Source organism: Anoplolepis gracilipes, unplaced genomic scaffold (genome assembly GCF_047496725.1).
Source record: "Anoplolepis gracilipes unplaced genomic scaffold, ASM4749672v1 Contig18, whole genome shotgun sequence".
Lineage (NCBI taxonomy): Eukaryota > Metazoa > Arthropoda > Insecta > Hymenoptera > Formicidae > Anoplolepis > Anoplolepis gracilipes.
The window spans coordinates 1,371,323-1,385,784 of record NW_027328669.1 but is presented as its reverse complement, the minus strand read 5'-3'; the positions used below and the strand labels follow the sequence as shown (position 1 = coordinate 1,385,784).

The following is a 14,462-nucleotide window of genomic DNA, read 5'->3' as shown; positions in this document are numbered from 1 at the left end:
GTGTCACGCGACGCTGATCGACTGATTAGTTTTGTCGAGACACCATTCAATTTATAATAATTCCTGCTTCGCGAAGTTCTTCGATGATCGACTACGTATAGCTCTTATGTATCTTATCTTGACTCATACGCGTGTTGCAGTATCGTCAACTTATTTAATATATAATAAGACCATCTTCGCGAAGTTCTTCGATAATCGACATGATTTCATTGTCGTGAGCATTGTTGCCGGCTCGACACGAAGCATCCAGTAATCGCAGACGATCTACCAACTCGTTTGGATCGTTCCAATGTACGTAGTCGATCTTATTGTCGTTTAGAGTCATAGCGCGCGGTAGTATACTTTTCCAGCTTTTTTGCTAGAAAATAACGGTGCAATTACATTTTTATACTTATATCCTTTAGTCCCTGGATTATGTGCTTTGTTCCCACGTTTATGCGCATTTGTTGCTAGTAATATACTTTTATATTTAAGCAAATCATCTTCGGTGTATATTTCATCGTCGGGGATTTTTTTGAAAATTAATTCATAGAGACCCGGCGTTCCCGTATATTTTACTTCATTGATAATTATATTATCATTTTTGTCTACGTAAAAATGTTTATCACCGAGGATTATTCCATCGTTAGAAAACTTAATGTCATACACATAATCCATAGCTTTATCTCTATCTTGATTCATAAAAGTTAGTATATATTTTTGTCTGAGTGGACCTAAATGCTCTCGAAATATGTTTACACCTTCGGACGTTTACAATTCACGTTGAACCGTTGTATCCAACGAATCGGGTGTACTTTCAAAAATTTCTTCGGCGGGTGATTGCTCATACGATACTTGATGCGGTTGCGCAATTTCTATCTGAGTAGATGTGTCCAGTATCGTTCGTCTTTGATTCGGTGTAGAAGTTATCGGCAAATCATTTAATAAAATATTTAATCGTTTTTGCTTTCAGCTCAAATCATTCAATGAGATTCTTGATCGTTTTTTAACTTTAATAATTTTCTTTTCTACATGGTCTTTTCCGAGTATATCAAACAGTTCGATTTTCGATACGTCAGATTCTACATCGACGGTATTTTGAACAAGCTGTTTTAAAGGATCAGTAATCGGCTTAAACTGTTTCTCCAACACTACATCTTCCTCAATTTTGCCAGTTTTTAACGCGCGATATTTTTTGCGAATTGACTCGCTCGTCTGTGCAATTTTTCGCGCAATCTTTTCACAATCACTGTTATCACTCATGTTTTTTTATGTAGACGTTGCTCTGTCAATGTTTCGATAGCAACTGAATATTTTACGGTACCACAAATTCATTAAAACCTCTTCTGTAGCGTCCATTGCTCATTGAACTGTTTTTGTCAATTACTAGAAATCCATACTTGTGCTGCCAACATTTTTGACATAACGCGCTAAAATCATCGTATGACATGTCAGTATTTACATGATCGTTGTACACATGTCGCAAGTTTGTACCGTCTTGTTTAAATAAAATCAACAGATTAGCATTGTCGCGTATAAGATGTTTGGGTATCTTGGCATACGTTTGACAGAGATAGAAACAATCGACGCTTGAGTGTCGACCCATTGAGAAGTACTCTCTTATCGTATTTTGCTTGTCACATGCCACGTCATCAAAGATAAAAACAGAATTCGGAAGCGCCTCTCTCTATGGAATGACATTGCTGTTATTAGAGAACGTAAAGTAACCAATTTCATCTATCGATGATAGTAAATTTTTCAAATATTGATATTTTGGTTGTTGAAGCGATTTTGAATATATGTATAAATTTTCAAAGCGTACACCGTTTGGATTTTCTATCAAGCTTATCAACAAGTTAGTTTTACCGCAATTCGAAGGGCCGCAAGTGAGACCGCGTATTGTATTCGGTAACATTTTTCCATGTTTGTGTATTTCTTTTTCAGGCATTAGCCTATTGTCAAAATTTGATACTTTAATTACCGTTGGGTGTCGCACAAATTGCATGACTTGTCTAATCAGACTTAACAATACTTTCTGAAGAGGAGGAGGAGGAGGAGGAGAGCCTATTTATGCGCATCAAATCGAAACCGCTCAGTATCAAATATGTTTCTTTCTCTGTCGGATGACAGTGATATTCTCAACCTTACCTCAGAACAATTACGATATATACTAATGATTATTTTATTGCAACAGTTTGGTCGTTACGTGGAGCGTCTGTGGAACAAACTTCCGGAATAAATAAAGGCGGATTCGGAGATTCAGACCTATCGTCGCTGTTTCGAACATTACAATCGACCGTGGCAACAAACGCACATTGACGGTCCAGCGCTGATGATAAAAGATTGTTACGAATGTCAGCGAGAACTGTAAGAGGCAGTGGTCTGTTGAATCGTGCGATAAATGCACTTACTATCGAATTATATATTCCTGGATATCAGTTTTGCGGACCGGGAACTCGTTTACAAAAATGATTGGCTACAGGTGATCGAGGCATCAATCCATTGGACGCCGCGTGTCGTGAACACGATTTAGCTTACTCGCGAAGCAACGACCTCGGCGAACGACACGTAGCGGATCGTATACTAGCTGCGAGGGCGCGAGAACGTAATACCGCGAAAGATTCGAATTTTGGTGAAAGAGCAGTCGCCACGGCCGTTTGGACGTTCATGAAAGCAAAGACGAAAATGAGTATGGGGATGAAGAAGTCGTCGACGAAGAAAAAGATTACGAAAAAACGAATACTTCCGGTAGCGAAACGCAGGGGCGTATTACCGATTCTACCAGTGTTGGGCACTCTCGGATCTTTGATTGGTGGAGCGGCTGGTGTAGCAAAGATGGTGAACGACGGAAAAGCTACACGTCAGTTTCAAGAGATACTACGTCACAATCGCGCAATGGAAGGTCGCGGATTGTATCTCGCGCCATACAAATACGGACGAGGAGTCTCAATGAGAAAGAAGAAAAAAACGTCAAAGAGACGCTAAAAATACCAGAGGACGCAACTACCAATATACAATTACTGCAACTAGCAAAACGTATGCACATTCCGTATTTTAGAGGTGTTTTTATGCGTGACTCATTACCGATCGGTGGTATATATTGAAACGAAAGCGGTATCATAAATTTGGATAACGCTAAAGGCTCGAGTACTCACTGGGTAGCGTATGCAAAGAGGGGGAATCGCGCTATATATTTTAAGTTTTGGCAATCTTCGATCGCCGAATGAATTGATGGAATATTTATATGTGACAAAAATAGAATATAATCACATATCCTATCAAACTTATAATCAAAGCATCTGCGGACAATTGTGCTTGCAGTTTCTCCGAGCGGTCGATACACACGAATTTAAAGACATACATTGCGCTATTTAACTTAGTTTTCGTTAAACAGTTTGGTCAACATGTCTTTGATATTCACGCTGACTGGAAAGAGCAGCGTTCTCGCGGCAAACTACTTTCCCACCGTAGATTTAAGCGACGGTGAGTACGAGCTCGGTCTAACGGATTTTGAGAGTTATCACACGATATCGAACGTGAATTCCTCGAGTAATAAATTTTACTTTGGCAAAGACGATGCGGAAATTACGATTCCCAAGGGATCGTACGAGCTGCAAACGATACATGAATTTTTGAAAAAAAAATTTCACGAAAACGTTCGCAACACACAGTTCGTGATGGTGATAAAAAACACACTGATGACAATGACTTTGAGGATGGAGAATGGCTGATAGTGCTCCGCGCTAATTACAATACGATGAGAAGCGAGATCAAATGCGCCTACAGAATAAAATTTAGCAAACCTAACAACATTGGATTGCTGCTAGGATTCTCGAACGGTATACTGTGAAAATGGTACTAGTCGGACGTGCCGATTAACATTATCAACGTGAACATTATCCGCATCGAATGTAATGTGGCCGCGGGTGCGTACAACAACGGCAAACTCGTCCATACGATACACGAATTTTCACCGAGGGTACCACCAGGATATAAGATATCCGAAACACCGGCGCACATCATTTACTTACCGATTCATCGTGCGGAGCATTACGGATTTAACGTTATGCGTTGTCGACCAGGAAGGACGATTATTCGATTTTCGAGGAGAAGAGATCACCATTAGAGTGCATGTACGACGGCGGCAAAATTAGTGTGTAATGCTCGTGTTGAACGGATCGAAAGACGTGAGAGACAACACAATCTTTACGACGCCAGCGACAACAACATCGAGATGTGTTAATATCCAATCATCCGGCACTAAGAAAAAGAAATTGAACGCATCAAACTTTGCGTTTTTACAATCTTTGGGATTCGTGGTGCGAAACATTTGAATGATGACTGACATTCTCAACATCGCGGACGGGCCAATCTTTGACGATCGCATCGTCAAGATTAAGACTCACGCCTACAACCCATTCGTCAATACAACGTTCGGATACAGTGACGAGATAAGAATACCCATACAACAACAGGATCTGTATACATTGCTGTACGAGATTTTCTTATACATCGAGGAAGAATTGAAGATAAACAATCCAACTGACGGATCTAATGTGGTACTGCAAAATAATTGCGTCGCATTCATGTTTGATGAGATTCGATACGAACGCAATGGAGTGGAGATTGATCGCAACAGAAACGTGGGAATAACAAATATGCTCAAAAACTATACTCAATAACAATATCATCCGATAAAAGCGTGATTATGAGAAATGCTGGCTGGAGTGATCCAACTATTGTGAATGGACACTTTATTTTTTGCGTACTGCTTTACATGTTACTGGGATTTTACGAGGATTACAGACGCATAGTAATTAACGCTCGTCACGAGTTGATCTTAATACGATCGTGCAATGACAACAATTGTCTGGAGCTTCGACGGTGGAGCCTGTGATCAACATATTCAAAATACAATGGCGAATGCCACATGTGCTGTTGAGTGAAAATAAGAAGCTGTCTATGCTGCGCGCTCTGGAAAGCGGACGCTACCTCAGCATGGGTTTTCGCTTGTGGGATCTGTACGAGTTTCCGCTGTTGCAGCGTACAATCAAGCATTCGTGGGCCATTAAGACCGCGACTCAGCTGGAGAAACCACGATACGTTATTTTTGCTCTGCAGACAGGCCGGAAGAATGTTATGCCCGAAGATATGAGTAAATTCGACGATTGCAAATTAACAAACGTGAAACTCTATCTGAACTCGGAATGTTATCCGTACGACGACATGAATCTAGATTTCGATAAAAACAGATGGTCGATTCTATACGACACGTACGCGCGTTTCTGCAAAAACTATTACGGATACGAGTACCTCGAACCGAGTCTCACCGTCTCACTGTTTTTACTTTACAGTCCGTTTGTGATCATCGATTGTTCTCGACAAAACGAATCGGTGAAAAATGCTACCATAGACGTAAGATTAAAATTTGATTGTAAGGAAAATGTGCCGGCAAACACTACCGCTTATTATCTCATTTTGCGTGATCGCGTTGTCGAATACAATCCTCTAACGAACGTAGTACGTAAAATTACATGAATCAGCAATTATCCCCTTCAATGTTAAAACTTGCGATACAAGAAAAATCTATATTACAACCAAAATTGTATGCTGAATATTATATGAAGTTATAAGGCGCTCTTAAACCGAGCAGGAACGCTCGTCTTATCAACCAACGGCCGAATCTTCTGTAAACGAAATTTGAGAATCACATACCGGATCACCGGAACAATCGGTATTACATGAGCGAGAGAGAGAGAGCAACAGCATAGGCCAAAATCCCCATCTCATTAGTCAACGAAAAGGCTATCGAAACTATCGCAGCAGCAAAAAGAAAGCAGTCTTATTCTCGCCGTAATCTAATTAAGGAAAGTTAAATAGAATATTATTTAAATTGGACGCGATTGAAAATAAATTCGAAACTACTATGCGTTGCAATAAACATATAAAAATTGTGCTTTACAAAATGTATTCAAAATATTCAATTGGTGGTCGAATCATCATTATAAAGGTTTGATCAATCCATATTTATAATAAACTATTGTCAATACATATGCATTATTATCTTTTTTTATCCTCTCCTCGTAGCAAGTATTATACATATATCTTAGCCTTGTATATATTTGTGTGGTAAATATTATATTGCAGTACGTAATGCATTTTTCTGTTAGTCTGCATTTTTAGCAGACAATAGACGTGGAATATTTAATATCTTTAAACAAGTAGTCGATTTATCGACCAATGACAGCTGATTACGAACCGATTATGGTTCGTTTTTAATGTTGGTTGAGGTTCGTTTGATGTTGATCGACGTTCGTTTGATGTACGATAGTGGTTCAAACATGGTTGGATCGATGTTCATCGCGGTTCGATAGATGTTTGTTTGATGTTTATTTGATGTATGATTGTGGTTCAAACATGGTTGGATCGATGTTTCAATCGATGTTGATAAATGTTCGATACATGTCTGTTTAATGTTTATTTGATTGTATCGTGATTCAATAATTGTTTTATTATAATTATCTGTATGGAATGCTGTGTAGAGCGACAGTTGTCTTTTTTATTACTGATTTTTATTATTTCTTTCTTCGCCTATTCTTTATAAAACGTATCCTGTGTATAGTTGGATCGTCATTCATTCTGCTAAAGATGCTGAAAAATGCTGATGTAGATGAGACATGATACTCCCTTCCTCTCTATTCTTTCTCTCGCACCCATATCTCCTTTTCCTACCATCATGCTCTCCTTTTCTTATCATCATGCACTCCTTGTCCTACAGCGCTTTCCTTCTTACACCACATCATACTCTCCTTGTCCTACGCCATATAAAACACCTATAGCACCGTCTCTCTCTACCACGTTGCGAACGCCTATCGCACCGTCTCTCTCTACCACGTTGCGAACGCCTATCGCACCGTCTCTCTCTCTCTATCGCGTTGCAAACGCCTATAGCACCGTCTCTCTCTTCCACGTTGCGAATACCTACCGCGTCGTTACCGTGGGGATATTATAAAAAATTTATATATATTTATTATTATTAATCTAATTATTTACTGCAAATATATATTTTGGGTAAACAGAGGAGGAAATAATTTACCTATAACAGTTGACATTCCTCTCTCTCTCTATCAGGCCTCCACTATCAGTCGGAGAGGACACTCCCTCCACCATCCTCCACCTGCAGAATCATGTGCAGTACCCCTTCTTCCCCTCAATCCGGGGGCATTTGGTACCCCCCCTCCTCCACCCACGGACACATCAGTACTAGGGGGTGAGGTAAGCGGTTCCTCCGCTTACCTCACCCCCCTCAGATCCCTGAGTTAGAACTCTCTGTATCTACTAATATTACCCTCTATTTCTTAAATAGGACCCCTATATATAATTGCATATTATTGTAGCTTATTTCAAGAGCTTTCTAAAACAATATAATAAAATACTTTTTTATTAAGTATTTGTCGAGTTATGAGGTTTGAAAATTACAATACCGCCGGCATTAGCGTTATCCGAGATGTACCATACGAGTGAAGCCCAGTCGCACACTGACCGATTGGACACAAACTGGTTTAATTGGCTAATCATGCTGGTGACTCTAAGCATCGGTTGATATGATTGGTTGTGTCCATCGGTCTATGCACAACTGGGATCCTCCGGTACATACTACATGGGGGTTACACGATCGAATTTATATCTCTTTTGCGTGCGTGCGTGCGTGCGTGCGTGCGTGCGTGCGTGCGTGTGTGCGTGCGTGCGTGCGTGCGTGTGTGTGTGTGTATGCGCGTGTGTGTGCGCGCGCGCGTGTATGTGTTCTTACATACATCGCGTGTAGCAAGCGGTTGATCGTAGCGTAATCACCTACGGTGATACTATTTTTGAGACGCTGCACGCTGCTGGGACGTACACACACAAATGAAAGAACCATGTACGTGTGCCGCTTGGTGCTCGGGCAACATTACTAATAGAAGAGCGCAGACATACAATGCACTGCCTCTTTTTTTTGCTCTATAGCTAACGCTTGACATCTGACGTTCGAGCTTGAAATTGTGAGAATTATATCAGCGGCTTGACTCATTTTTATTTATTTATTATATCGTAAAAAAATTATAAGTTATATTTCAATCTCTTATATAATTATATTGCAATTTCATGCGTATATAAAAGATGAAAAACAATTAAAGAAATAAAGAATATAAAAAATAAAAATAATAAAAATCCACTTTTGGCCAATATGTAAGTTTTTTTCTTAAAAATCATACACGTTAATAAAATTTAATGATTAAAATATTTAAATAAACAATATTCAAATAATATCTAAATAAGGTAAAAGTGCATAAAAGGTAACACCTCACGGGTTTTATTTCTACTTAAATATATTGTAGGGAGGGGTGTTCTGAGTAATTCCCCGCAAGAATTAAGTGGGGGACGGTATTGGTTTAGGAGATATAACAAAATGAAATTTCATTTTTTTCATGCTGTTCCTTCGGTTTTATAAACTGATAATACCAACAGTGAGGTTTGTTTACGTCCTATTAATGTATGCGACACATATGTTGTCAAAGTTCAACGTATTACTGCAAATTTATTTATTTAACATGCGATTCTCTGTCGAATGAACCACTTGATATTAACTTTTATTAATGATATATATTTTCAATATTTTCATAACATACACACACACACACACACACACACACACACACACACACACACGGGGGGGGCTGCAAGGGGGGCCTTCGGCCCTCCTCCCGCACCTACCCCGTCCACTTTGCTTCGGAAATATACGTTGCAAGACAAAGCAAAGTTCACATGGGTTTGCAACTTTCCACGCGAAGCGAGTTGGACGGGGTGGGTGCGGAAGGGAGGCCGAAGACCTCCCTTGCACCCCTCCCCCCGTGTGTGTATGTGTATGTATATATTCGTTATGAAAATATATATCATTAATAAAAATTAATATCAAGTGGTTCATTCAACAGTATAGATATCCCTCAAATAATGTAAACAAAAACTTTTTCCGTGTCACACACATTATAAGGACGTAAACAAACCTCACTGTTGGTATTATCAGTTTATAAAACCGAAGGAATAGCATGAAAAGTATGAAATTTCATTTTGTTATATCTCCTAAACCAATGCCGTCCCCCACTTAATTCTTGCGGAGAATTACTCAGAACAGCTCCCCGAACAATATATGTAAGTAGCAAGAAAATCGGAGATGTATTACCTTTTATGCACTTTTACCTTAAATAATATTTTATAAATGGATAAATAACATTTTATTGCTCAACGGAAACCGCGAGCAGTGGTCTCTTGCGTCAAGAAGAAATGTAGAAAAATGTTTTCAATGTTATATTATATATAGCAAAATTATATATAATAATATATATATAATTTTAATATAATGTTAAAGGGAATAATTTTTGATAAATATGCTTAAGTACTACTCCAAAGAAAACTCAAATTTTTTTTATTGTAATCAACAAAACTAGTGCGAAGATAGTACGTACAAGTGTTTTTACGAAGGCGCAAGTCTTTTTATAAGTTTTAAATTTAAAAAATACATAAATAAATTTATTTATCATCATTCATAGGATCTTCAAAAAAAGTTGATAAAAAAGAAAAAAATAATGTATATTAGATAGTTTCATACAGACACAAATACACACACACAGGCGAGGAGGTGTAAGGGGGGCCGAAGGCCTCCCTTCCGCACCCCCCGCCGTGTGTGTGTGTGTGTGTGTGTGTGTGTGTGTGTGTTATGAAAATATTCCCTCGTTCATATTTATATTATTCTATGCGAATAAAAATCAAATTTATTAGTACTTGAAATTCGCATATATCGAAATTGAATATTAGTATTCTCCATCGTCATAACTTCTTTAGAAAGACGCGCCTTCGTAAAAACACTTGTTCATACTCTCTTCGCACTAGTTTTGTTGATTACAATAAAAAAATTTGAGTTTTTACTTATAGAGTAGTACTTATGCATATTTACCCAATTTTTTTATATTTCTAAAAAATATAGATAGAATAGAGAATAGGATAAAGAAAGAATAGAATAAAATATAAAAAACATAGAAAACAGAACATATGAAAAGAACGTTAAACTGGAAAAAAGCGGCATGCTTTACTTAATATAATATTGAATATAATACATATTTATGTTAAGCGAACAAAATATATCTCCAGAATTTTTAGTAAATATTGACAATAACGGACCCAATCTCGATCACCTTGACATATGTTATCAAGGTCACCCTCCTGAGTAACTTTCAGAAGGTTTTAGCCGTCGCTCGTTTTTTATTAAAAAGATATTAACAAAAAAAGTTTAAAAAATTATACAAATATAAATAATCAGAAAATCAAATATATATAATGAAATATATTTATTATAGTACATGTTATTATATAGAGAAATAACTAAGAAATATATATATACTCGTGATATCTGCGTGTTTAGGTTTTCGTATGAATCGTCTCCGTGTTTACATTAGCAAGGATACATTGTATCCGCATACTATATGATCGACAAGTACACTTAACTCATACTTTTTCGCTGTGGCCACACACACACACACACACACACGCACGCACGCACGCACGCACGCACGCACACAGGAACTGATACATATATGAACAAAAATAATTTAGAGTAGTGAATCGTTGCTATATAGAAGTTTTTTATTATAAATACAAAATTTTCTTTACTTTAATCACAAACACAAAGAATTAAATACAATTATTTTCATAACACACATACGCACACACACACACACACACATACCTTCACACACGGCGGGTGCAAGGGGGGACTTTTGGCCCTCCCCCTCCCGCACCCACCTCGTCTACCACGCTTCGCGTAAAAGTGAACTTTGCATTATCTTGCAACGTACGTGTAACGTACGTACAATGTACGTTGCAAGACAAAACAAAGTTCACTTGGGTTTGTATCCTTTTACGCGAAGCGTGGTGGACGAGGTGGGTGCGGGAGGGGGAGGGCCGAAAGTCCCCCCTTGCACCCGCCGTGTGTGAGGGTATGTGTGTGTGTGTGTGTGTGTGTGTGTGTTATGAAAATAATTGTATTTAATTCTTTGTGTTTGTGATTAAAGTAAAGAAAATTTTGTATTTATAATAAAAAACTTCTATATAGCAACGATTCACTACTCTAAATTATTTTTGTTCATATATGTATCAGTTTTATATCAATATTACTCGTTTATGTCTCTTAATATTTAAAATAGCTGCTATATTTTCTATTCTTTATTTGTTAATAACTTTTTAATAAATAACGAGCGACGGCTAAAACCTTCTGAGGGTCAGTCAGGAGGGTGTCCTTGACAACATATGTCAAGGTCAAGGTAATCGAGTCTGGATCCGTTATTGTCAATATTTACCGAATGTTTTTGAAAACATTTAGTTATTAGGCCTTAAAAACTGTGATTAAATTTTTATTTCTCTTGATTTACAGAAATAGCTTGTTTTAATAATTTGTATTTTAAAAATTATCTATATTTTAATTCAGATCTGTATTTTAACATCTGTATTTTACATTTTTTTATTATAGAGTTTTTATTTAAAGAAAATTAAATTATACACAAAATGTGTAAATGATTTTTGTTGAATACATTGTATAATATGCATAATATTTTTCATGTTTTAGGATCGTGTCAGAAATGAAGTTAACGCTGCACTACAAGAAAATGGGGGCAATTTTACTATGTCTTTATTACAAAATCTGCCATATCTTGAAAGATGCTTAAAGGAAGCTTTACGATTATATCCTAGTGTACCTTTCATATCACGAACGCTCTCGGCAGATACGACACTAAGTACGTAAGAAAGCTTTAAGCATTTGTACATATTCAAGAACTCGACATTTAAAAAATAAGCATTAAAAAATGATTACCATAGGAAAATAAGCATTAAAAAATAATTACCATAGGAAAATTCAATTATACTATATATGTATATATTAATATTTCAATTAAACATTTTTAAAAATAAAATTTTATAATAAAACATTAAATTTAAAATTTATTACAAATAATATAATGTACAATAACACGAGGTATAAATAATATAAATAATAAATCTAATATTATCTTGTACAAACTTAATAATAAATAATAAAAAACTATAAAAAAATCAATAAACCGAGATAACGTAAAGATAGCAGTTGATAGTACGTGTACACATATTTAATTAAATATCAAAATAATATTGTATATTAATTTCTTATACGTTTTGATGCACTTTTGAAAGTTTCTTTAGTGGACTGTCGCAGAGATGTTACGCAATACTTAAATTAATTATACAATAAATTGCATATTATGAAAGTTATTAAACATTTTTTATATGTAAATATCACGAAAATAATATACAAATGTTAAGGTCAAAGATTAAACAATAAGAGAAAGATATTTAAAAAGACATATTATTTATAAAGAAATTAAAACGTCATAGAATTAAAAAAATAGAAAATAATGGAAAGGAAAGGTCGCGAAGCGTCCGTCTCAGTTTTAATCTAACTTTACAGGGTACTTTATAGGGTAAAGCTCCCTGAATACATATCCCTAATACATACTTAAAATATATATTAGGTGTAGATTAGTCATTTAATAGTAATTAATTAATATAAAATGATTTTAATGTCCATTATATACCAATGAGATAAGATAAAATTTTGAAACAGAGTGTGGCGACATCTGAAACTGTTCCCTTTGCTAGCTCACAACAAAATGAGATAAACATGAAGAATGCATTCTTCGAACAGATGTTTCGTATATTATTTTCTATTTTAGTATGTTAATTTTCTGTTATTTTATAATAAAAAAAATTTTTTAAATACAACAGCAGTAGGATTGAACTGGGATCTGGGATTTGCGGCTTGGTAGGCAGATGTCTCCATGCTGCCACATTCCGCTTCGAAATTTAATCTTACTAATATATAACGGACACTAATATCATTTTCTATTAATGACTGTTAAATGACTGACTATCTACATCTAATATTTTAGATATGTATTAGCCCCCCTTTACAAACTGTAAAAGTTAGATTAAAAACAGACGGATACTTCGAAATCCTTCTTAATAAAATGGTTTGTCAAAAAAGATCGATGTATGTAGATAGAAAGAGGTAATTACGAACATCTAAGAAAAATTGAGATAAAAGAATAAATTCCTTTTTTATATGAAATTTATATATTTATTTAATTTGATTTAATTAAATTATTATTTATTAATGTTTAATATCAAGATTTATTGTTTTAATATTTTTAAGGCTCATATGTAGTACCTTCAGGAACAACAGTAGATCTTCATATTTATGAAGTTCATAGAGATCCTAATTTTTGGCCAAATCCAGATATCTTCGACCCTGATAGATTTTTGCCTGAGAAAACCCGAGGTCGTCACTCTTACTCATATGTTCCATTCAGCGCAGGCTCACGAAATTGCATAGGTAAAAGCATGATATTCTAGTCTTTTCTATTACAATTAATAAATTTTTAAATTTTAGGTCAAAGATTTGCTATGTTGGAATTGAAAGCTATAATTGCTCCGTTGCTGCATAACTTTTATCTGGAACCTCTCGATTATTTGAAGAATCTTCAAATACGGATTGATCTGGTGACTCGTCCTGCTCATCCAATACGTCTCAACTTTATTCCTATTCAGTAAATGTTGCTTGGACAACTTCAACGGCATATAGCGCAGAAATTGTTCGTGTTTCTGTGAGCATTGATACCATATGGCACACATCGTTTATTTTACGACTGACTGATCCAATTTTTATAAAACATAGTACCCAAGAGTTTTTTGGTCAGTCGCTAAATACAAATTCGAGGTCAAAGTTTTAAAATTCAAAAATAACGGATCTAATATGGCGACCAAAAAGTCAAAATCTATTTGATTATAGTGAAAATTTCTAAGAGTTTTATCTACGGGTTTTGGAATCGCTGAATACGAATTCGAGATAAACAATATCCAATTTCAAAATGGTGACTCTAATATGCGGCTAAGAAAGCAAAATCTATTTGATAACAATTAAATAGATTTTAATTTTTTAGAAGTCATATTAAGTCCGCTTGAAGTCGCTGAAAAGTTCTTAGACATCAGGAATCTTTCAAATTCGATCACTTTTTTTTGCCTATAGGAACACAAATACAATAGTAAAATTCTGCATGCCATTGAAGAGATTAAGGTCGAGACTATAGTTATAAATGTTAAAAGAAGGAATTTTTAAATATGATAACAATACATAAGATTTAAATAGATAAGAGTTAAAATTGTATTACAAGATATTTTGTAATATTTTTTTAGTACTAACTTGTACGTAGTTGTTGTCAAAAACTGTAATTAAATGTTTAACATCTACTATTATATGTTTACTCTTTTGTAAAAAACAAATTTATTTATTATAACTTCAAGGAGATCAGTGTCGCCAGAATGAAATTCCAAATAATAAACTCAACACTTTACTCTCGACCAAA

At 35.7% G+C, this 14,462-nt stretch overlaps 1 protein-coding gene across 4 annotated transcripts in view; it reads left to right on the top strand.

The window, feature by feature from the left end:
• LOC140675700 (cytochrome P450 4C1-like) overlaps window positions 1-14,462 on the top strand; it is a 147,315-nt gene extending 132,853 nt beyond the window's left edge. For all 4 annotated transcript variants that reach the window (XM_072910327.1, XM_072910328.1, XM_072910326.1 and 1 more), the window contains 3 exons: window positions 11,633-11,801; window positions 13,253-13,432; window positions 13,490-14,462. In XM_072910327.1, coding sequence (XP_072766428.1) covers window positions 11,633-11,801; window positions 13,253-13,432; window positions 13,490-13,650 — 510 coding nt within the window. In that variant the 3' untranslated portion in view covers window positions 13,651-14,462. The remainder of the gene's footprint in view (window positions 1-11,632; window positions 11,802-13,252; window positions 13,433-13,489) is intronic.